The 25031-nt window shown below is 44.9% G+C and overlaps 1 protein-coding gene across 1 annotated transcript in view; it reads right to left on the bottom strand.

The window, feature by feature from the left end:
* GALNT17 (polypeptide N-acetylgalactosaminyltransferase 17) overlaps nt 1-25031 on the bottom strand; it is a 194561-nt gene that overhangs the window by 58537 nt on the left and 110993 nt on the right. The window contains 1 exon segment of the mRNA XM_030472544.1: nt 15226-15343. Within this exon segment, the coding sequence (XP_030328404.1) occupies nt 15226-15343 (118 nt within the window).

Below are 25031 nucleotides of genomic sequence, written 5' to 3'. Positions count from 1 at the left end.
CGATACATGTTTTTGTCAGAAGTGTTTCCCTCTCAAGGGAGCTGTGGTCACAGCAGGACACTCCTGACCTTCCTCCAGAGCATGTGGCTCCTGTCCTGCCTGTCATCAGGGGGACACGTTTCCACATCACCAGTTCATTTAAACCAACAACATACCAGAACAGCAAAACCTGCTCCACAAAGAGACTTCTAAACACACTAAACCAAACTTGCCTCTGGTCCCTCGCCTCATGTGGGCAAACCAAATAGCACACTTTGCTCACCAGAAATCCTCCTCCATGAGCTCGTCCATGCTCTGGGGACCACAGTCAACACAGGATGCAGTTTCAGTTACTGTTAAACTTATACATTAGGAAAAAAATATACATTTAATGTCAGTTTCAGCTGAAGTAACCATCCTGTTACTGTTCTTGAATGTTCTCCTTGTATCATACAAACGATAATCTCTGAACAACTGTTTGCTCCTGTAATATAATCTAAATAGACAACATAACTCTTGTAAAAATGAGACAAAAGACATGACAAGACATTCTTCCGTGTATCTGACAAAAGCAGCAGATGATGTAAATGAACAGTTCTGAAAGGCTTTTAGAATGGTTCACTTGGCTGATTTCTGACTGTCAGCAAAAATTACCATTGAATTGCCTTGCTTAGAAAGGTCTGTATGCTGCTCCTGCAGCTCCTCCAGATCTGCGGAACTGAGACCTCTGAGGCAGGGATCAAACAGGTTTGTTTTCTTAATGATTTTTACACCTTCTGAATTTTGAAGCTTTTGTTCCATGGCCTTAGAGAAGCACATGGAGATGTTTCTTCAGGCAACATGGGAGCCCTGCAAGGAGACATGGGGGTTCAGCAAACTCTTGGCCAAGAGGTCAAGTCCAAGTAAAGCAGGTACGGTCAGTAGGAGAGGCTGTACATGCCTGCGTCAAAGTAAAGCAGTGGGGAAGCGATGCCACTGCCCTAAGAGGATGGTGGATGAATGGGCAGCCGAGGAGCAAGCAGAAGGTGACCTACCACCATGGCACATCAACAGCCCCAAGGCTGGGCAGCAGTTCCTTCCTTTCTGGGCAGCAGAGATGCAAGAAAACTACAGGGAATGACTCAGCAGCTGTGATGAGCTTGGACTAGAAATGTGGTTGAAACCCTCCCCAGTGTGTGTCATCTCTTGTGACCCACTACCTCCAAGCACCCACTGGAGATGCCACCGGAGTAAGTACAGATAAAGAGAAAACAAAGCTTGCCAAAACCAACAGGGAGATGTTCCAGGAGGTTGCTGAGCAGAAACCAAAGCTATAGGAATGGGGTTTTAAATACTCACAGCCAAAGCCCAAGTTCCTGATCCTTGGACAAAATCCAACCAGGAACATAGGCTTTTTGCAAACCACACCAAGTTTCAAGTACAAATGGCCACAGCTAAAATTCTGAATAGAAAACAGATGTAACTGTGTATATTTATATGGTTTTAAACCTAAAATCCCAGGAAGCAGAGGAAACACTGGATGCAAACTTAAGTTGTGTTTGTAGCTCTACAGCTGGCAAAGCCAACCAAACCAGACTGAACAGAGGGGCCAGAGCTGAGCCTCAGGTGTGGTTTTAGATTTACTCTCTTGGAGTTCAGGGCTGCTTAGAGGGCATTGGTAAGAGGGGAATGTGTCCTGCCAGCACAGGGGATCCAAGGAAAATCAGAGGGATGTTTCAACCCAGAGATTTAGACCAATTCTCTCCATCCAGAGCTCCAGGGACAGAATGGGCAGGCCCAGGGAGCATACAGAGCGCTTGGCTTAGCAGACACATCTGTGCTACAGAACCCCATAAGCAAAAGGATATCAGTTACCTTCCTTTGGTGGGTGGATCAAAATCTCTGGATGGAACAGACCACATAGTAAGGAGTTTCTTTACCATTCACCATGTCTTTGCCAGCAATGCTCATGCTAGCTCTTCTGAAACACTAAAGGCTACAGCACCTACCCACAGTCCTGGCTAATATCGAGCTTAGATCTTTCATTTGGAAAGCAAACAAAATGCATCCTCAGAAGCAATTATAAAAACACTGATAGGCCCTGAGCACAATCAATTCCTGAATGACACCAAAGCAACAAATAAGATAGAAGAGATACTGGAAGCAGGCTGCTGAGCTGAACAGGTCAGCGGTAAGACTGCTCATTACCAAAGTTTCTCCAGCACAGAGGTACCCACCTCCCCTGGAATGGGAGATGTGCAGGACAGGGATGTGCAAGACACTGGGCAAAGACCTAAAGCATTTAAGAGCTGGTGTCCCAGGAGCATCCCCAGTGCCGCTGGCGAGAAGTGAGGCACTTTGGAGGTGCTGCTCGACCTGGTGTCCTGCCGGCTGCCATCCCAGGGAGTGACAAGGAGGGTGACAACACTGAGAGATCATCTTCCTCCTAAAGTGAGCACTTTGCCAGCCAGCGTGGGAAATCCTTTGTTACCTACTGCTTTTTTTGCTATCGTGTTGTGTCTTGGAAAAGCAGAGCTATGGATTTAAACCTCCTATTTTACATACTAAGTTTGATATATTTAGTCCAAATGTAAATTTATACCTAATTGTCTCTCCCAATTTAACTCCGTTGTGTTGACAGAATGAAGTCCCTTCTACAAAAATAAACTCTGGTTCTTTGTGCCTAAGGCAGATCTAGACAGTTATCTCCTCTCTGGGATTACACATGAATTCTTCATTACAAAGCTGCATTATTTGCGTCAGTTTCTGCAGCACTAGGAAATTCTGATTCTCTTTTTGGTCACAGCACTGAGCTTCGAGGCACAGATGTAATATTAAGGAACCGCAGTCAGGATTTCTTAATAAAGTCAAAATGCAAAAGAAAAAGGTGATCTTGGCTTGACTGATGCCACTCCATTTGCATATACCCACCAGCAGTACTTTAGTTAATTAATATATATTTTGTGTCTGTAGATGAATATGAAATAATGGGTTTCTTATTGAAGCTTTAGGTATAAATTTATGCAACGAACAGGTTGGCTTTCTCCCTGGTGTGTTCTGCCAGTATTTTCCTGTGCAAATAAGACATAATAACTCTCTAGAAGGTGGTGACACATGACAAAACCCAAGAAGGATGCAATTGTATTTTAAAGCTACATGAGTTAATTAGCTCATAAAATGGGAAAACTGTTTGGAGGGGGCAAAGGAGGATGACAAACACCTTCTTCAGTGAAAAACTCTGGTTTGAAAATATTAACCCTTATGGCTCAAGTTTAGTTTGAGAGGCCTCAACCCAGAAAAGCACTTAAGCCGCACTTACACTTAGGCAGGTGCCATAATGCCACAGAAATTAAGAGGACTGCCCAGGTGCTTGAAGGTTAAGTGCTCTGCTGGATCACAGCCTGGGCAGGCAAAGGTGAAATTTCATTTCATTCTCTGATCTGCCTCACCACCTTCCAACCCTAACTGGTGCAGGGAAGACACGATGCGGAAAATATTGCTAAGATCATAAAATCATAGAATGGTTTGGGTTAGAAAGGACCTTAAAGCTCATCCAGTTCCAAACCCCTGCCCCAGGCAGGGACACCTTCCACTACACCAGGTTGCTCCAAGCCCCTGTGTCCAACCTGGCCTTGAACACTGCCAGGGATGGGCAGCCACAGCTTCTCTGGGCACCCTGTGCCAGTGCCTCAGCACCCTCACAGGGAAGAACTGATGCCTTATATCTAACCTGAACTTCCTCTTTTTAAGTTTAAACCCATTCCCCCTTGACCTATTGCTAGAGTCTCCGATGAAGAGTCCCTCTCCAGCATTCTTGGAGGCCTCCTTCAGATAATAGAAGGCTGCTATCCTAAGTGCAGGAAAAAGCCTAATATATACTTCAGTTCCACGGTATCAAATACATTAGTGGTTGAGCTTTTAGTCAAACCCAAGGCAGTTTTGGTCAACCACCTGAACTCTTACTCAATTTGAGGAAGGGACTCGGCTGACAGCTTCACACCACCATAGCAGGGGACAGCCCATGCTGCAGAGGTCAACCTGCAACATTTTCCCTTGCCATGGGACTCCTGAGACAACCCTACAGCCAAGGAGATGAATGAAAGCTTCATGCAGTGTTACTGGGGTTAACTACCTTTCCTGCATTATGGCAGTGGTGATCATAGTGATTAGATCATCTACAAGGCTGCAGCCTTGCTGCGAATAACAAACGCACCACAGGGAAGCCGGAAAGTTCACTGCTGTGACAGCATTCACTTTCCAGGGAGCTCCGACTGGGAATGCTGTTCAGAATGAGTCCCACAGAGCACCACCTCTGCAGTCTCCACTGAGTAGCACAAGGACACACTAGATGAAGGATAAATGCACTGGGAAACATAAATCATGTCTAGTTATTTCCACTGCTATTCAAAATGATGTACAGGGCAAGTCTCAAGTGATATCACGTCAAGAGACGTGATCAGCAGCAGCCTCTTGCTAGTCACTAAAGGAAAGAGAAGATTTTCCAGGAAGGAGGTAGATTATTAGCTTCCACTGAATTTTGCTGGGAATTTTCTCCTCCTTGTCACACTGAAGCAGTCACTCAAATCTGCTGGTACTGAAAAAGCTATGGAAGAAGTGAGCCAACTAGTTTAAGATGATGACTGAACAAGCTGATACTACTTATAACTGTCACTAATCCTGGTAAAGTCCAAAGATGCCAACACCTTTTCCAAACACATGAGATGCAATTCCTACCCCAATCAAGCTTCACATATACAAAAGCTACATGAACAAGCTAAACCAGGCAAAGTGAGCTCAAGCACGTAAAAGAGGCCAACAAGAAAGCTGGAGAGGGGCTTTTGACAAGGGGATGTAGGGACAGGACAAGGGGGAATGGCTTTAACCTGACAGAGGGGAGATTGAGACGAGCTCTTAGGCAGAAGTTCTTCCCTGTGAGGGTGGTGAGCCTTCTGCAAAGCTTCAGAGCAGGGCATGATTGCGTACCAAGTGTTAACATTCTTATTAAGTGTTTCACATCTGCTTTGTACTCACTGCTTGCGACAGCACAACAGCAAATCACACCCAGGACGCCAAAAAGCAAAAGGTCAGGAGGCAGGTGACTGACACACAACCACACTGGGCTGAATTTCTTGGAGGAACGGCTGACTGTAACGTGGCACAGTCCATCAAAGCTGTCCATATGCTGAAATAAAAGAAAGCGCTACAAAGCAATGCTAGAGTTGGATACCAGTCTCAGAAGGATTCAGATGTTCAAGCAGGAAGTGCAGGGTCCTCCAGTAAAACTAGGATGCATGAAGGGAAAGTGCAGGAGGCAGGGGAAAAAGGCCTGCGTTAATCTGGGAGTGAAGCTGATGTTGCTACAGGACGGGGACAGCATTTGGTCATGAGAACTGTTACTGCTGCTAGAAATTTCTGCTGACTCAGCAGAGCTGGGATGGACATACATAGGGAAATGCAGTCAGTCTGTTTCTTGCCATCACCATCAGGCTGTCAGCTGCCTTTTCATTCCATCTGAGGAGTTCAGATGGGAAAGAAACACGGCTTGAACACTTCCCAGAGCCGAGGCTGCAACTGCAGCAGAGGCTCTCGGAAAATAGTGGATTTGCTTGCCAAAATGAATGGGTTTGACCTGAAAGTCCTTGAGAATGGGTGACTGCAAAGCCTTACAGAGACACTGAACAAAGTAAGAGCTGGTTGGGAATTTCTAACTACAAGCTTTTTGGTTGAAAATCATAGGAGTGTAACGGCACTGATTACGTCTTCACCTGGAACCAGCCTCAAGCCTTGGAGAAATCCATAGCCACAGAAGAGAGTTATCTCTGAAAAACCCCAATGCTCAGTGATTACAAGGCAGGAGCACTCCCAGGTCTGAGGCTACTGTCCTGCCTCGAGGACCAGAGGCCACGAGTGATAAAATCAACTTTGTGGCTCTAGATGAGGTAGGGAAGAGACCTGTGTCCCACAGCCCCAGCAAGCACATCACAAGTCAGCCTCCTCATAAGAAAGGACAGATGAAAAGACAAAAAAAAAAAAAAAATAACCTTGCCTTTGCAGTCATGATGAACAGGGAGCTTTCAGAAAGCATTATGAATATAATGGGAACCTCATTCTTCATCTCGGTTTATTATGAGCCTCATTTATTGGTGTGTAATTTCACGTCAAATTTTCTCTTGGCATTTCCCAAGTGTGCTTTTTTATAAGGAGACAAAGTTCAGTTTGGCTTGGAGTTGGTTTTTAGGAAGACACAAGCCTGTTTTTTGTTTTATAGGGTAATTTATATCCCAGACATTGTAGGCACACGCACCGAGTAAATGTGCTGCTGCTCACCTTGTAGAGTGAAGAGTGAAAGGAGAAAGCAGATTTCTAAGAGTTATTGCTTCAGACACCCAGAAACACTTTAAAGGACAGTTGTCCTCCAGGGAGTGATGCTATAAAACCAGCTTTCAGGGGGCCTAATTTTGCTACATCTCAGCAATTTCTGACCAAATTGCAGCTGCCAGGCACTTGGAGAGCCAGGACCTCTCCAGCTCATGCATCATCCCCACATTAATGAGTGCTCAGTGCTGGAAACGTGACCATGGCCCAGCAACAGGGGTGGGAAGGGATGTCCCAGTGCTGCTTCCACTCAGCAGGACCCAGAGGGCTAATAAAGCAGCAAACCAGTGTGCCTTGCAGTAGAAGGCTGCTCATACTTCAGCTGCTCATACCCATCGCTGCTGTTCAAGAGGACTTAAGTAATTTATTTCCCTGCAAGAACACGGAGGGTGAGAATCAAAGCATGGCTGTGCTGACACCACCTATGCCAACTCCTTCGCTTCCCAGACACACCAGCCTCTGGTGAACATCAGCACAACAAACCTCTGGCCCACACAGCCCTTACAATGCCTCTTGATGTACTCCTAAGATGCAATCTGGACCCCATATTTTAGTGTGCTGTGGCAGCCCTGCCCAGCCAAGAAATGCCTCCTGTTACGGGAAAGCCTCTTGAGTCTTCCCCACAACAGCAAGGGCTGGCTGGATGCAAGTGCTGCATGGGGAGGCACTGGGGGTATCTCTGGGGTTAGAGATGAAGGGAAACCATTGCCTGAGCATCAAACTGCCAGGTACCCAAAATCCATCTTGCAAAACATCTCGACCAGAGCCCAGAATGGTGCAAGTGTCACAGAAGACCATGTATGTGCCTCGTATTTGCTATCTTTTATCCCAACAGCCATAATAACATGGCAGAGCAGAGGGACAGGATCACCTCCTTCGACCTGCTGCTCACACTCCTTTTGATGCAGCCCAGGACATGGGTGGTTTTGGGCTGCGAGAGCACACAGCTGGGGTCATGTTCAGTTTCTCATTGGCCAACACCCCCAGCGTGGTCCAGCGTGTTAACCAATGTCTGGCAGATTCCAAACCACTGCCTGCTAGAGGCATTGATCCTGTGAAAAATCAGCACAAAGCTGACACCTGCCAGAGTTTGAAGTGAAGATAAGACACGGCTGAGCCCTAAAATGGATTTCTTCATCCACCACTGAATCTCAGCCGCAATACATGGCCTATTGCACGGCAAGAGTTATCACGCTTCCCAGCAAAGATGATGAGTATCCTCCTGGCATGAAAACCAACTTGTCAGTGAAAACACTAGAATCAACTGGGGTGAAAACAGCAGCTCCATCCCCCTCCTCTACCCGTCCCCCTCCGTCAGTGTAACAGGCAGGGATGACAAATCATTTTCTATCAAGAGGAAAGAGAGAGACGGGAGCTCTGTGCCTGCGATTTCCCTTCCCAAGGAGGGGCAGCTATAAACCACCCAGGCACAGCAGGAGCAAACGGAGCTGCTCCCTGGCTCCCAGCGCAGAGGTTACAGCCTGTTTAGACATAATCAAAACACAGCTCCATTTCCATAGAGGGGGTTGTGATGAAAAGCAATTTACCAGTTTGGAAAACTACACCAGAGCTTCTTATAAAGCATCTTCAAGCACCTACAGTAAATAGTGAGCTGACAACTAAAATGCCAAACATGGATCTGAATTCATACTTGTACTGATTCCTGCTCTTAAAATAAATGCAGGCAGTGATTGGATATTGTTCAGGGGTTGCAAATATTTCTTCCAACCACACAACAAACACTCTGAAGAGTAAAATCAACTTCTCTAACAGGGATATAGGTACAAATAAACAGACTGTGGCTGTACACGATGGTAATGTATAACCAATGCACCACTATTTCTAAAGCTCTATTTCTAAGACCTTTTCCAAGGTCATTCCTGCTTTGCCTCTTATTTTGTTCCAAGTTAACCTGAGTTTTATATTTAGAAACAGCCTTAAGCACCAATTTCTAAGTGGATTTTGGTGCCTGAATGATAACATTCTTTTTAAAAGCTGGTCTTGAGTTTAAACTGTTGGCCAGTCTGGGTTGTGGGTCTTTTAATGTTTCCTAAATCACAGCAGTGTCTCGGCTCTTGGCAGGCCACAGGCAGGTCAGTGATCAAGCCCACTGCTGCTACAGATGCTCCATGCTACACAGGGAAGCTTTCTGTGCCTGAGATAGAAGAAGGAGGTGTGATCCATCCCCACACAGCTTTGTCCTGCAGAGCAAGCTGGGCTAATGGTAACTCTTATGTTTGTTAAAGAATACTTCCCTGGGCTTTAGTGGTTCCCCTGTTGCTTTCACTACAGATTAGCCCCCAACTTTACCAACTGGGTCATGCTTTAACCTGAGGGTGGTGACATGCTGGCACAGGGTGCCCAGAGAAGCTGTGGCTGCCCCATCCCTGGCAGTGTTCAAGGCCAGGTTAGGTGGGGCTTGGAGCAACCTGCTCTAGTGGAAGGTGTCCCTGCCTGGGGCAGGGGGTTGGAACTGGATGAGCTTTAAGGTCCCTTCCAACCCAAACCGGTCTATGATTCTAACTCCCAAATTTCTTTCCTTGATAGGTGAGCCCAGCTTTTCATCCCCTTCCCCTCCTGCCAACAGCCCCATTCAAGCATCCCCCAGCACCGACACTGATTCTGCATCATCTGCATCTGAACAGCTTTGCGAAGATTGCAGTTCCTCAGTGTAAATTCTCAGAAATATCAAAAGAGAGGATATTTGAACAGTACATACTCCCCAGATAATCAATGGGCAGCTGGTGATTCTACCCCAAAGCCTTCAACTACTCAAAGGCGTGTTCTCTCCTTCCTTGCAAGCAGATGCGCCAACATCTCCTACAACCAACCACAATATAAAGCTGGAAGGCATCTCACAGCAAACCCTGTGCTCCTCAAACTCCTTCCCTCAGAGGTCTGGGCTGATTTATTCCTACACTTCCTAAAAACAAAAGCCCTTCGCTGCCTTATGTGTAATTCCCTGACTAATTCATCTCAGCAAAGCTGGGTGCAGAGGGGGATAAAAACCCCTTGTGCATCCTGAGAAGCTTGTTTCAAACCTAACTACTCAATCTCAGTGAACCCTCACAAGCCTCCTAAAGCCTGATGAATAAATTACGTGCTTTTCAGCTACCTATTTTTCAAAATGATAAAAAATGGAACAACACTTTATCACAGATCTCCCATTTCCTACCCATGCTGGTGCTGGTGAAGCTGGCAGACGTGACAGCACTGGAGGGACACTGGAATTCACACCCAGACACTGATGGACAGGGTGGTTAAAAAGGGATTTCAGGTGGTGCCAACCATCAGCTATCTCTGCTTTGCGCCCAGACTTTAATGTATTAATCAGAGAACTGAGAGGGAGAGAGACATTTGAAGATGCTGAAACAAAAAGCCCTGGCAAGACAGCATTTCGCATGACAGCAGTAACACTCATCGCAGAGTCAAAACGTGACACCTGATATTAGATGCCTGCGTGTTTGGTTGACATTATAAAAGAAATTCCACCCTAACCAGGGGTATTTTGATGACAGGCACTAACTATATAGATATTAGGTTCATACAAGTAGAAACCCAGACATAAATCTGGCATAACAATGGTATTTACGTGCTCCCCATTACGCTCATGTCTTTCAGTCTCCGTTTTAGAGACGTGCACAATGTCATATAAAGACACAGGGTATCTGCATCAGAGCCTGTGTTCCCAGTTGGAATGGGAAAACCAGCCTGTGCTGGTGTTACTATTACAAACAGAGAGGATATAAAATCAAAACATCTTTCTCGTGACTCAGAGCCTTGCCCTGACATCCCGCCTCTGCTCCCACCCAGCACCAAGAGGGATTTTCTGCCTCCTATAGGGCTGGATATAGCCTGCCCATCCCTCTCCTCAGCCGCAACAAAGCCACGGATACCATAAGAATTGTTTGCCCTAAATACCCTCACTGTTTTCTTCTTAACAAAAAGATACAGCCATAATTTTATGGCAAATGTATGCAGGAGGAGGATTTGATTTTCTGAATGCAAAAAGAGTCAAGCTCCCCTGTGGAATTTAAACATTCCTATTTGACGGCTTTCCTGTTTCTTTTCCTGCCTGACCCTCTCAGTATTTCGGCACATGAATAATCATGCTCATACAAACAAAATGGGCTCCTTCATGGATGAAATGCACACAAGAGATTTGTACCATTAAAATGCTATTTAATCTATTTTAAGGGTTTCTGGAAGACTGAAGTGTACACAGGCATGGTACCCTCTGGGAGAGGATCAATGTCACTGTCAGTGCACTTTCTGTGCCTAGGTGGCTGCAGGATGACAGTCTGATTATTAAAGAAATCACCGCTAACAACAATATGCTCAATGCCCTCATTGTACCCACTGGATTTTTAAAGCTCCATATTCCCTTACTGCTTCTGTGCACACGGATGCAACTCTACCTGCTCCATGTACACAACCGCTGCTTTGGCAGCACCAAAATCTGGCCTGTTGAATCTAGATGACAGATTTGGGAGGGAAGAATCTGTGATATTAGGAGGACATGCTCTGCTTTTCCTCTGGAAACAGTTTTAAAAGATCCAACCAAACTTCAGACAATTTAACGTTCATAGTAAAGAGTAGCTTAAGTCAGTCATTAAACCTCAAAGGGATCCCTGAAATGTGCTTTTCTTAATGAATTCAATAATCGATTCTTACTACACAAATAAGGTGGGGGATGGATCAGCTAATGAGCATTCCCAGTTAATTGCTTTCTTCAAGTGACAATTTGTACAAATGATACCACCGAAGTAGTAATAATATCCTTATTGATTAAATTAATCTCTAAAAGACAGCTCAAATAAGTTTAATTAGCAATGGATGGCAGGAGCACAAGATACTCTGAATATAACCTTGTAACCCATCCCAGACTTTGAAATCATGGCAACAGTCACACAATAGACTCTTGCATCTTTATTCCAATAGACACGCGCAATTTTATGGAGCATCTTTAGTGAATGTCTGTGACTAACCATGAAAACCCATTAAACCTTCCCTGCAGAGAAAAAGTGAGACACGCAGCAAAAGCAGACTTCCCACTTAGTCACACAGTCACTAGGACCACAAACAGTTCTAAAAAAAAAAGAAAAAGGAGCAGGGATGCTCACAGAAGCCTCAGTGCCAAAACTCACACGTGGAGCTGGTGGGAACCCAGAGCAGCATCAGCACCTTCAAGCCATGGAAACTGGACACCAGGTTTATCAAATCACAGCAGAACCTCTTAAAAAGAGTTAAAAGAGTTGGCTCACACCTGGTACGGAAAGAGAGGTTATTCCTTCTGGGACCAACAGCAGGAGCTGGGCTACTTGCTCTCCCTATTCTGGTCGTGAGACCAAAAGCAGGTACAAGATCGCTCCACATACCCTGGCTCCAGCAGCTTCATGGGCATCACCTGGTCACCAGCAGGTTGAGATTTCCTCAAACAGTCTGCTGGGGGATGTTATTAACACAGGAACAGATCAAATGTTTGGTCCTTGAGGCTGTCAACACAGTAAGAAAGACCTGGCACTATTATAATTTGGTTGCAAGACACACGTTGGGAGAGGAGAAAAAAAGTATGTTGAAAACCTCTCAGTTGAAATATTAGCTTAAACTGCCTTGCTTAGCAAACACTTCTCTGCTCTCTGCCAAGAAAAGAGGAATTAGACTCAATCCTGCCTCAGGAAGTGAAGCAGTGGACATCAGGGACAAAAGGAGTGAATAAGCACAACCTTCTGGAGACACTCCAGTGTGATAAAAGAAAATACAATAATAGAGAGAACAGCATGTTCCCCTTGTCAGGGCCAAAGCTACCCCGCAAGCAGAACAGGAATTTGCCTGGGGCAGCCACATGCTTAATGGCTTTATTATTATCATTATCTGAGCAATTTGAGGATGCTTCCCAGCACGTAGAGGAGAGCAGCAAGCCCAGTCACCTCTGTGCACGTAACAGGCTTATTTTTCTCATCTAGCTGAATTCGGCAGCTGTGAGAAACACACGGCCTGTAGATTGCTCCACACATAGGTACAGTACAGCTTATTTTAGAACATTTGAAGTTGAAGGAGGTGATCCTGCCCCTCTGCTCTCGTGAGACCCCACTTGCAGCACTGTGTGCAGTTCTGGTGTCCTAAATATAAGAAGGACATGGAGCTCTTGGAGAAAGTCCAGAGGAGGCCACGAGGATGATCAGGGGCTGGAGCACCTCCCGTATGAAGACAGGCTGAGAAAATGGGGGCTGTTCAGCCTGGAGAAGAGAAGCTGTGTGGAGACATCAGAGCAGCTTCCAGTGTCTGAAGGGGGCTACAAGGATGCTGGAGAGGGACTCTTCATCAGGGACTGTAGCGATAGGGCAAGGGGTGATGGGTTTAAATTGAAACAGGGGAAGTTCAGGTTGGATATAAGGCAGAAGTTCCTCGCTTCTGGTGGTGAGGCACTGGCACAGGGTGCCCAGAGAAGCTGTGGCTGCCCCATCCCTCGCAGTGTTCAAGGCCAAGTTGGATGGGGCTTGGAGCAACCTGCTCTAGTGGAAGGTGTCTCTGCCCGTGGCAGGGGGTTGGAACTAGATGATCTTAAAGTCTTTTCCAACCCAAACTACTCTATGATTCTACATTAATGAAACAAGCCTCTTGTATAGTCTATGGCCTTCGATCTTCTAGGTTAGGACAGCCTAACCTTCCCAATTATTTATTTCATTTAGTTACTCAGATTACTTGCATTTAATTTTACTATAATATAGTTAATTTGTGCGTTTGCCTGAAAACCTGTAAATTCTACATGTCCCTCCCTTAGCTTCAATGGGTTTACGATCTCATTTTTGGTCTTGGAGCATTTTTGATATTACATGAATCTAATGTTTAAAAAATGTCACATGATTGTCAGAAAGATGATGGAATTCGCCCCATCATCAAAAAGAAAAGAAATACTTTCTGTATTTATTCTCACCCAAAAATCGCTGAAACAAACAAGGAAGCACCAAATTACTTTTCTGACTATAGAGAGCCACTTATGAGGCAAACAGTAAAGCACCCACAAAAAGCCTCATGATTTTCTATTCAAGTTGATTCTTTAAAATGCTTTTGTTAATAAAGAGCCCTACATTACTGGTAATGTGACCTGGCTCAGACAGACCCAGCCACGCAGAGTGCAAGCATGTGAGGAAGGGACCATTAGAAACAGCTATATCCATCTGAGACCTGACATCTGTTTGAATCCATAACAACTCTGCTTCCTTTTACATACAATGACTAATCTTGGATAAACTATTTATAACTGAAACCTCACTATGAAGTGACACTCCAATACGTGGCAACCACAGACACACCATCTCCAGAACCACTCTCTGTACGTGCTACCTGACAATGGCCAATGACCATGACATGGGGCTGATGTGCCATGAGCTCTTGGTTGCTTAAATAAGACACTTGCACACAGACTGATTTTTGGAGTTCAGGAATGTTTGAAAATCTACTTTCTACTTAGTCTTACAAAGTAGATTTCCTTACAAAGTGGATTTCCTAAGTATTTTGGCTCTCAAAACCACCAACATTTTTAATATCTTGACTGGAATACACAGTGTATGAGTGTACAAACAGCAGGGACACATATAGATTAGAAACCCAAAGTCACTTGGGAAGAGAGGCATTACTTTTTTCCAAAAGGATGTTTATCACATAGCCTTTCTAAAAAGTTCAGCATGTGAAAAAGAAGAGGACATATGCTCATCACAGGTTCCTGAAACATCCACCTTATTTTTCCAGTTAAGAAGCCAATCTTCCCCAAAATCCCCCTAAAACCTAACAGATGGGCTGAATTACCAGCTGGGAGAAGACTAGTACCACAATGATATTATTAAAACATCCCACAAACAAACAAGGACAGCCACAAGAGATGCTTGTTTTAGAGCAGGATCCCTCTAGACCCACGCAGCCATGTGCATGATGATGTGCAATAATTACTTCATACAGAGAAGAGCTATGTGGCATATCTAAAGCCTTTAATTTCTACTCCCTTGTTTAAGTGAGATTATTGCTCCCTGTAGCCAGTAACAATAGATTTCTTAAGTTTCTTCTGACTTGCCAGCAAAGCAAATATCCTCTGGTAAATCTATGAACTGAACAATGATTTCTCATTTTCACAACAGCACAGTCAATCCAATTTTCCAGTTATAAGTCTCAAGCCTCTCCCCATCAGCTTGTTAACATACAAGTGCTGTACTCTAAAACACGCCTAAAAGAATCTCCATAGGCTTTGCCATCCCAAGTTGCTTCTGAACATTGAATTCATTGCTTATGAATCACTCCACTGTATGTAAACACTTGAATCACTAAGCCACATCTAATACCGTACACAGTAATCAAGTGATGCTGTCACAGTGGATTCTGTAGCGACAAACGTCTGCACGGGTGCATTGAGGCAGCTCTAAAAACAGGGCTATTAGCATTTCACTTTTAAAAGCAGGTTTTGCCTGTTTGTGAACATAGTTTATGTGCAGATGCTATATGCCTGTAAAATATCGTCAGGCCTTGTGTCTCCTTGAGATACTCACAAGAGTCCCACCAACCCCCCTAAGGCTGTCCAAATGACACTGTATTTTTGCTGGTATTTAAGGTACCTATAAACTTATAGAAATGGTGTGACAATGTGACCAGGGCCTGTTTAAGCTGCCATGCCATTTCATCTAAGTACCAGGTCAGACAGATAGGAATCCAAGGAAAAAAACTACTCACGCCTTAAAGCAAGTCATTTCCCCTCCTTGAAGTTAAATTAAAATGCTATAAAACACACCAAGGCTCAGATCCCCCGAAGCATTAATAACTGTTAATGCTAACTTGTGAAAGTGTTGTTTGGCTTCCTTGCACACCGTTAGGTTCAATTTTTCTCGCACACATGTTACAAACCTTGATGCCAAGCTCGATGTTCTCCCCGCCGTACACATCCATCCCAGGATCCAGAAGCCCAATCTCTCCAAAGAACTTTCTGTGCACAACAAAAGAGCAACCGATCATCGCCGGTGTCCTGGATGAAGAGAACAACAACAGAAATGCACAATGATTGGCATTTTCCAATTTTTAATGGACCAAGGGCTAATTTCTGCAAAGCTCCTGTTGGCTTCAGATGTTTCCTGCCACTGTTTATCATAGAGTCATAGAATGCTTTGGGTTGGAAAGGACATTAAGATCAATTAGTTCCAACCCCCCTGCCATCGGCAGGGACGCCTCACACTAGGCCATGCTGCCCAAGGCTCTGTCCAACCTGGCCTTGAACACTGCCAGGGATGGAGCATTTACCACTTCTCTGGGCAACCTGTGCCAGTGTCTCACCATCCTCATAGTAAAGAACTTCCTTATATCCAACCTGAATTTCCCCTGTTTAAGTTTGAACCCATCACCCCTGGTCCTATCACTACAGTCCCCAATGAAGAGTCCAGCATCCTTGTACGTCCCCTTCAGATATTATCGCAGACACTTCTCAGCAATGAGTGAGCTCTGTTCCTTTGGAGACATTATTTTACCAGCGCAGTGAAACTGTCCTGAAGTTCATTTTACTGTGTATAGATTAGAGAAAGAGTTCTCCTGGGATTAAATTACTGAAAAGCTTTCAGGTCCTGGCTTTGTCACAAACACCTTGGTCTGTCTATGGGCAAGAGCACAACTCCTCTAGGTCTCCATTCTCTGTAAGTAAAGGAAATGTAACAACGGCATTTCCTTTCTCTTACTTCCTTCTTGCATGTCTAGTACAGACTAGACTTCAGAACAGACACTAGTTTTTACAGTATCATATGAAACAGGGTTTCATCATTGGGATCTTTACAATATATCACAAGAAGTCACCACCAACCAGCAACAAGCAGCTAAACTGTGCATTTGCAGAAGGAAATCCTTCAAAAATTCAAAGACAATGGCTTGCAGAAGCATCTGCTGAGTCATTTGCCCAGCTCCACCAATATGGCCAGGACTCTGCGTTAGAGATCAAGTTGTCACATTCATCCTGTAAAGCCTCGTGCTGTCCAGCTAACAGTGCTGCTCGGCTCCACATCTGCAAGAGCAGCCAAGCACAGTGTCTGGTCAGGGAAAATGATGGAGAAAAGAGAGTGGTACTAATAATACTGATATCAGTGGAATAGCAGAAAGATTGAGGAAAAGCTCAGTGGCAGGGGTTAATGTATAATAACTATGCAATTTCAAAGACATAATAGCTGGTTGTGTTTATTCACAACCCTGGCTGCAACGTGCACACACACCATCCCTCCCTCATTACCGTGCAAAACACCTCACCAGATCTCCATCTGACACAGCTGCCTTGAGATGAGGATGCTGCTCTGATTCACAGAAGCTGAGATCATGTTTGGGGGTAGTTTCACTTGTGACCCTCTCCATAAAATTACACTTTGCCACAAAGCATGGCACTGAACAAAAATGTATCATTATGTTCTTGCTGCCTGGGGACACACTAATCTGCTGCAGTTACGGCATGTGGAAAGTTTACCCCCTGGGATATTTTCTGTACTAAAATAGAAATATAAGAACTATTCTCCCATTTAACTTGCTTTCATTTGAATCCATGCTGTAAAGGGAAAAAAAAAGGATTCACTTAGAGAGATGAGCAGGGAGGAGACAATGAATTTTACAGCTAAGCCATGCCAAGGTCTGCTTCTATGGGGAGCTATGGGACACCTCTGCCCACCCAGAGCTCAAAGCTCTGAGAGGTGGAAGCTCCACGCCGGAGGATGGGACGGCCATCACCTCTGCAGCTCCTTGCCTGGGCCTAGAGGACACACTCTTTGTGCTGCCTGGGGAAGACCTGGAGGGTGTAACATCAGTGGTAGACCGTGCATCTGGATATCCCACAGCACTTAGAAATGCCCATTCTCCAGGGGAAAACCTGGTCTTGAGGCAGAAACTGGGCAACAGGATCATGTATTTTAACGGCAGCCCCAAAACCCTGGCTCAAAGCACATTTCATGGCTTGTCCATGCTGTGGAGCACGTTCAAGGCTAACTAACCAGTTATGGCTTGCAGAGGTGGGAAGTACCCTCGAACATACCCAGACACAGATTACATAGGAAGGATCAGGCCCATACTCAACTTCTCCATCCACGCCAGACAAGATGCCCATACAGGTCTCTGTAACCTCAAGGATCTCACAGCTCAGCTCTGCCAAATTAATCTTCATGAAACCCTTGAGCTCCTTGGAGGAAAGTTTCTACCCACTTAAGTGTTATTATTTATAGACATTTTAATACTTCCGATAGACTGATAGAACAGCTGCATGCTGCTGCCATATTAAATTAGTTAGAATTGAAATCCATCAGAGGGTTATGTCAATAGATTTCTTCCCTGACAGCAAGCTTGGCCTTCCTTCCAATCAGCAGTATAATGTTTCATGGTTTGCTGCCACTCTAGTACTTAAGATTTCAATTCGATTGCTTTATTTGTAGCAAGTTAACTGCCATCAGCAGAAACAATTCTTTCTGAAATGATAACCACATTACAGATGCCAAATCTAATAGCTCCATTATCTTAGATTACCTCCTGGAATTAAAGAGAAGGGTAAGTTGTTCTGGTTTTACGGGGAGTATGCAGTTCATCTCCTCCACTGGGAATAGGTGTGGTGAAACATGGCAACATTTGACTTCGCTAGTCAAAACCTGTTAGGTCTGTTAAAGGCACTCAGAGAGCAGTTAAAGCCAGAAAAAAAAAAATCCAGGTGAAAGTTTCAGACAAATGAAACTGCATTTCTGACCCAATAATGTGGATCGTGAGCAGTGTGACCAGCAGGTCGAAGGAGGTGATCCTGCCCCTCTATACTCTGCTCTTGTAAGACCCCGCTTGCAGCGCTGTGTGCAGTTCTGGTGTCCTCAACGTAAGAAGGACATGGAGCTGTTGGAGCAAGTCCAGAGGAGGACCATGAGGATTTGATAAGGGGCTGGAGCACCTCCCATACGAAGACAGGCTGAGAAAACCGGGACTGTTCAGCCTAGAGAGGAGAGGCTGCGTGGAGACATCAGAGCAGCATCCAGTATCTCAAGGGGAAATACCAAGGATGCCAGAGAGACTCCTCATCAGGGACTGTAGTGGTAGGACAAGAGGTAATGGGTTTAAACTGAAACAGGGAAGATTTAGGTTGGATATAAGGAAGAAGCTCTTCCCTGTGAGGGTGCTGAGGCACTGGCACAGGGTGCCCAGAGAAGCTGTGGCTGCCCCATCCCTTGCAGTGTTCAAGGCCAGGATGGATGGCGCTTGGAGCAACCTGGTCTAGAGGAAGGTGTCCCTGCCACAGGTTGGATCTGGATGAGCTTTAAGCTAGAGCAGTCTGTTATTCTATGATTCTATGATCATTGGGAACTCACCACCAGATAAACAAGGTTTTCTCAACTGGAAGCCGCTCAAGAGCCATGCATAGGAGCCATATCCCAAGAAAGCCTTCTTCATTATTTTGCAACATGCCTTTCACTTTATAGACCACAGAGTCACCTTTCCAAAATGCTCTTAGAAACACTGTGGTTGGGCTTTCATAACTTCACCTTCAAATCTTCCTCATCTTCATTGTTTTCCACACTCAACATGGTGAAGCATGAAAAGCAACATTCCCACGCGGGTCCCAAGTCCCTCAAGCAATACAAATTAAGTGCTACATTCTTCTTTGTAACAATGCCTTCATATTAAACAAATGAGGAATCAAGCAGCGCTCAACAATTTAAATGAAAACACCATTTGATTTTGTAGTAAATCCTTCAAAAAGGTGGACGTTTACAATAATAGATAGCTCATCCACAAGGAAATAATGGCCTGCAGACAAAAAGCTGATAAAGCCTCTTGTTCCTCTGCCTCTTAATTAAAAGCATTAACACAGTTTGTTTTTAAAAATCATCCAGCTCAGCTAAACGCATTTTTATTTGTCCCAATAGCTATTCGTGCTTTAATGAGAAAGGAAAAGCAGAATTTGGCAGGAAAGGATGAACAAAGATGTTTAGCACAATTATTGGGTTTGTATCCAAAAACGCACAGCATTAGTTCCCTGCCATTCATTTGATTGGCTCCTCTATACAATAAGTGACAAAAAGGTCAAGAAAAGCCGCTTTTATGAAATATCCTCAGCATGAAGCTCTAAGTAAAGATGAAGAAGATACGGGGAAAAACGTTTATCCTAGTCTATTAAGTTACTATAATGGTCTTCCTTTCTTTAGTGCACAGTTACCATCTAATGATTAAAAAGTCTCAAGTAGATTGCTTCTTCAGTTCAAGGAAATAATTTTCCTACACAATTGGATTTTGCTTCCAATTTTATACTAAAGCACAAGTTATAAAATATGTAGAAAAAAGGTATTAGAAAAATAATCAGTGGTCATACCACTAAGAATATACTTTAAGAACTGCTGGGATGTCCAGTTTCTGCTGTTGTTTCTAATAAACCTCAGTCATGGAGCTGCTCACCTTCAACACCACAATCCCACCGCTTTAGCAGACACAGCATCACGTTCCACATATTTGGGATGGTCCTTTACCTGCCCAGCAAGGCCTTGCCTGTCCCTCTCCCAAGCCTGACAGTCCCAATTTAACATGCCAAAATCAACCATCTTATTTTCCCCATTTTGAGCTTTCAGGCCTGTCCAAAACATGCACAATTCCCCGTTTCTGCTGCCTGTCGGCACCTCCATGTTTCTGTAGGGGGGCACCGGCAGGAGCCAGCAGCTCAGCAGGAAACATTGGGAGACTCTGAGCTCCATGGCTTAGATTTAACCAACTCATATGTAGAATATTTCAGGTAAATGACCCAATTCCATCAAATAAAGCCCATGGCTTTAAATAATGGCCTATCAATTACTTCACTGATGATACCAGGTTAAGGAAGAACACCAGCTTTATTTCTACATGCCATTCTATGATAAAACATGATTTTCTTTCAGCTATAGACAAAATTAAGGACCTGATTTGCAAACAGAAACAACTGTCAGCGCTGTCACCTCTGTGCTTCTGCATTTGTGGCACAGTGAACATACTGCAGAATAAATAAAGACCGGGATGAGTAACACAGGTTTAGCGCAAGCAAATACGTGCCTGGAAATGAAATACAAGTAAGTGGCATTAAGGATTGACCCATCTGGTTGTAAGATGGGATCAATCAGACCTAGCCCACAGGCAGCAAACCTCCATGGGGCAGAGACCATACTCCACAAGCTGTGTCCCTGGGGTCTGGGGACTGCTTGGCCTCGTGAGGGGATTCCAGGCTGGAGTCCTCCACTGCGGCTCCTCCCTGGCCAGTCTGAGCAGGGCACTGGGCCCAGTCTGAACACTGCACGACGGCTCTGGGGTGGCAGATGGGCAGTGTGTCTGCTGGGTGCTCCAAGGGCCACCCTGGGTCTGCCACCATCCCTGGGTGATGTGCTGTTCTCAGGGGGATCTGCAGTCAGACTGCCTGCAAAGCCACAGAGGAAACCTCTGGTCCTTCAGGTTTGGGAGGAGGGGATGACAGAGAAATGGAAAAGGAGAAGAACCAAATGAATCAAAAATTAATTGGAGAACAAGCAGCCCATTTTTCAATTGCACTTGGCTTAGTGACTACCCACATCCCTGGGAACTGCCCTGCAGAGCCTGACCTGGCTCTTGGGACCCATGGAGTGATGTGGCTGTGACAGGAGAGGTTGGGCAGAGCCTGGAGCTGGAAGCAACCCCATTGTTTGAAATGGGATTATGCCAAGGCAAAAGACAACTCACCGTACAGGGGAAACTTCATCATCTCTACCCTACCATCATGCTTCGCTCTTCTTCCCCTGTCCTCAGAGACGGTTTGGCCACATCCAGGAGATACCAGTGAGGATGAGGATAGGGCAGCACTCTCCTGCCTGGCGCAGGACCCCACAGCCCTCCTCCCACAAGCTCCTCAACTGCAATGGCAAATGCATGGTGCCCCTGTGTCACCCCTTGGCTTCTCCCAAAACCAAACATGCAGGGAAGATATGGCCTGGGTGCGTACTACGGAGCTTTACAAGTGAACTTCAGAGCATTAATTTAAGAACTCTGCAGTAATGGAACAGCGTTTGAGTGCCATGGCAGCTGCGGGAAGTAGACAACAGCAGCACACGAGGGCAAGATCATAGAATCACGGAATGGTTTAGGTTGGAAGGGACCTTAAAGCTCATCCAGTTCCAACTCCCTGCCACGGGCAGGGACACCTTCCACTAGACCAGGTTGCTCCAAGCCCCACCTAACCTGGCCTTGAGCGCTGCCAGGGATGGGGCAGCCACAGCTTCTCTGGGCACCCTGTGCCAGTGTCTCACCACTCTCACAGTAAGGAATTTCTTCCTTAAAATCTCCTCTGTTTAAGTTTAAACCCATCACCCCTTGCCCTATCACTACAGTCTCTGACGAAGAATCTCTCTCTAGCATCACAAAAGCCTAAAAACTAATGTCACACATGAAGCACATCTCCAAAGGAGAAACATAAACTGCTTCTGCCTCCTACAGTGGGGCATCTACATGCAGATGGGGAGTTAAGCAGGAGCCACGCTCTCAGCTCCCCTTCACTGCCTGCGTAATGGCTTGGGCAGATAAAAGCTGGATGTCTTTCACGAGAATGTAATAACATTTCTACAGAGGAACAACATTTCAGCACACAGCAGCATACCTTGCTGAATATTATCTCCAGGGTGGCATCTGCAATACTTGTTTCTTGAATAATTCTAGCTTCCCTGCCCCAGTGACCTTGGTTAATTGTCTGTTTCAAATGGGTTTATTTCCCCCCTGTTGCTAAGTACTACAGAATCCGCAAAACAAATTACAAATAAGAGAAACCCCATAAAGGAGATGCTAGATTGAATGCCTTTCTTCAATTTACTGGAGATTAATACCACATAAACTTTTAATAGCAAAGAAGCTGTGAAAACTATGTATTTTTTAAAATACCTATTATGTCTACCCATGTCTGTGACCTTGCTCAAGACAGATTTGACTTTGTCGCTGTTGTGTGCCAGCTCCAATTTCCATGTCAAGAACCTCAGGCAAATCACTGAACTTCCTTGTACCTCTGTTTCCTCGTCTACCAGATAAGTATAATACCTAGATGCTCTTGAGAAAAAGCATTTCTAAATCTCCTACCAGAGAGGCAAACCAGAGTCTCAGATTTGGAGGGTGAGATAAAACAGAGCATGATTTTCATATATGCACTGGGTCATATTGGAAGTCACTGAAAATGCATAAAAGATAGCAAGAAAAATACTTTTCCTGTCTGGAAAGTTATTGCACACCAAGACAGAATACAAAGGGGAGAACAGACTAGCATGGATGAGGAGTCAGAAAGGCAGAGTGTTTAGTTAACCTGGTTTTCCTTTTCCTTTATTACTCGTCCCCTAAAGGTCTTACACTCAAAGCTGATCTGGAAATTGCTGTTACATTTTCCTTGCATAGGAATTATCCAGCCAGAGTATATCTTGTAATCAAACCCAGGAGTTGAGCTGCAAAGCCTTGGCTCTGCTAGGAAAATAGATGTTTTCTTCTATCTCATTAGTTAAAACATGTTAACAAACATGAGATAAAATTCTAGCAAAACAAAGCAGTTTGTTATTTTAATCTGAGCTGGGAGTGAGAGGAAATCAGAGTCTCTTCCCCACGCTGTTTATCAGTGCGTCATGCACAGAAAGCTGCTGTTCCTTCACTTGGGGTAGGTAAGGAGAGCACACACCTTGAAAGATTAATCAAGAGGAGGCCACGGTCTCTTCTGACTATCGGCTAACATTTGCCTCTTCAACTCGAGTGGCAAGCACCCTTCTGAAGAGCTGATTCAGGATTTTTTTAATCCCATGTGAACTTTTCATTAAAACAGAAGTGTTTGTCTATGCAAATCAGACCTATTTAGTCCACATTAGAGATGTAGAACTCCCCGGGGCAATGTCAGGGACTGGCTTCAAAGTTTCACCAGAAGTAGTTTAAAACCTCATTTCTGCTAATGAAATCCACCTTATTGGGCAGCTCTGAGCAGAACGGGAGGTGCCTTCACCAATCCTCCTAGATACTTGGAATGAACCTACACAGCTACGGCCAACACCCTTAAAGCATGTCCCACTTCCTCAAAAAGACAATGATTTCATATAGCCCTAGATTTAAGGATGCACATTTGTACCACTTCAAAAACCCAGTAACATGGGAGGAAACAAATGCTGGGATTTCACTGCTGGGAAGGTGAAAGGTTTCTTGTATTTATTTCCTCTAATATGTGATCTTCTGGCACCTGCAGCCCCTGACTTACAACAAAATGTTTGGTGCAGGAAAAAGACCAAATGTTTATCCTTAGAAATAACTAAGATGGAGACCAGAGTTTGGGTGTCAAAAACTACACATGCCTGCCAACCTGGTATTTAATCCTAATCCCATTACCACTTGTTTTCAAATCATAGAATCACAGACAGGTTTGGGTTGGAAGGGACATTAAAGCTCATCCAGCTTTAATGAGCAAAAGGGCCTCTCTGATTAAGACAGTGTCAGGCAACGTGATCATATTAAATAAGAAAGGGAGAGAAAATTTATCAAATCCTTCAATCATAGTATCCCAGACTGGTTTGAGTTGGAGGAGACCTTCCAGGTTGGAAGCTCCTCCAGTTCCAACCCCCTGCCACAGGCAGGGACACCTTCCACTAGAGCAGGTTGCTCCAAGCCCCGTCCAACCTGGCCTTGAACACTGCCAGGGATGGGGCAGCCACAGCTTCTCTGGGCACCCTGTGCCAGCGCCTCAGCACCCTCACAGGGAAGAACTTCTGCCTCAGAGCTCATCTCAATCTCCTCTCTGGCAGGTTAAAGCCGTTCCCCTTGTCCTGTCCCTACAGGCCCTTGTCCAAAGCCCCTCTCCAGGTTTCTTGTAGCCCCTTTAGGCACTGGAGCTGCTCTAAGGTCTCCCCTTAAGGAGCCTTCTCTTCTCCAGGCTGAACCAGCCCAGCTCTCTCAGCCTGGCTCCAGAGCAGAGCTGCTCCAGCCCTCGCAGCATCTCCATGGCCTTCTCTGGACTCGCAAATGGGATCATCTAATTCTTTATGGACAAAGTAGATCTCAATTATGTAAAACCTCAGTGGGCACATTCTCGTATCACCTCTGGGGCTCTGCCCTCCTGCTGGCTGCACCCCCTGCCCTGGAGGGTTCGGCTCCATGGTGCTGCTCGCACCCACTGAAGGGCTGGTCCAAATCACTTCTGTAGGAATGGCTTTATCAGGAACACAACCCTTCACTCTCTGTCAGGAATAATCACAGTATAACTGTAACTTCATCTCCTTCCAGTGTTGCTAGACTGCTAATTAAATTACAATTACTTTTAGATGTAATATGTATAACTAACAGGCACTTAACAGGAACATGTTATTTACTTTTCCTTTTTTAACATGAATATGTTTTCTCTCAAGGGCAGCAGACTTCCTTCAGCAGACCCAGTTTCCTTCAAATACTCAGCAGTTCCTCCTAAACCTAAATTCCTCCTAAACACTAAAGTCGAGGCACTATCAGAAATATATGTTCGGTGAGGACTCCTCATTATTAGTTCTGCACAGCTCCGTGTTGCTTTTGGATATATGGCTGTAATGGATGATGAAGTTAAAGATTCAGGAGAGGGAAGTTATTGGGAATTTCACAGATACTTCTGCAGACAGAATTTAGGCAAACACGTTTACATTCACGATAGGCTGGTACCAAGAACAGGGACATGAGAAATGGTTATTGACAGATGG

The sequence above is a fragment of the Strigops habroptila genome (genome assembly GCF_004027225.2).
Source record: "Strigops habroptila isolate Jane chromosome 13 unlocalized genomic scaffold, bStrHab1.2.pri S16, whole genome shotgun sequence".
NCBI classification, from domain to species: domain Eukaryota; kingdom Metazoa; phylum Chordata; class Aves; order Psittaciformes; family Psittacidae; genus Strigops; species Strigops habroptila.
The sequence above is the reverse complement of the archived record's forward strand: the minus strand, read 5'-3'. Positions and strand labels throughout refer to the sequence as shown.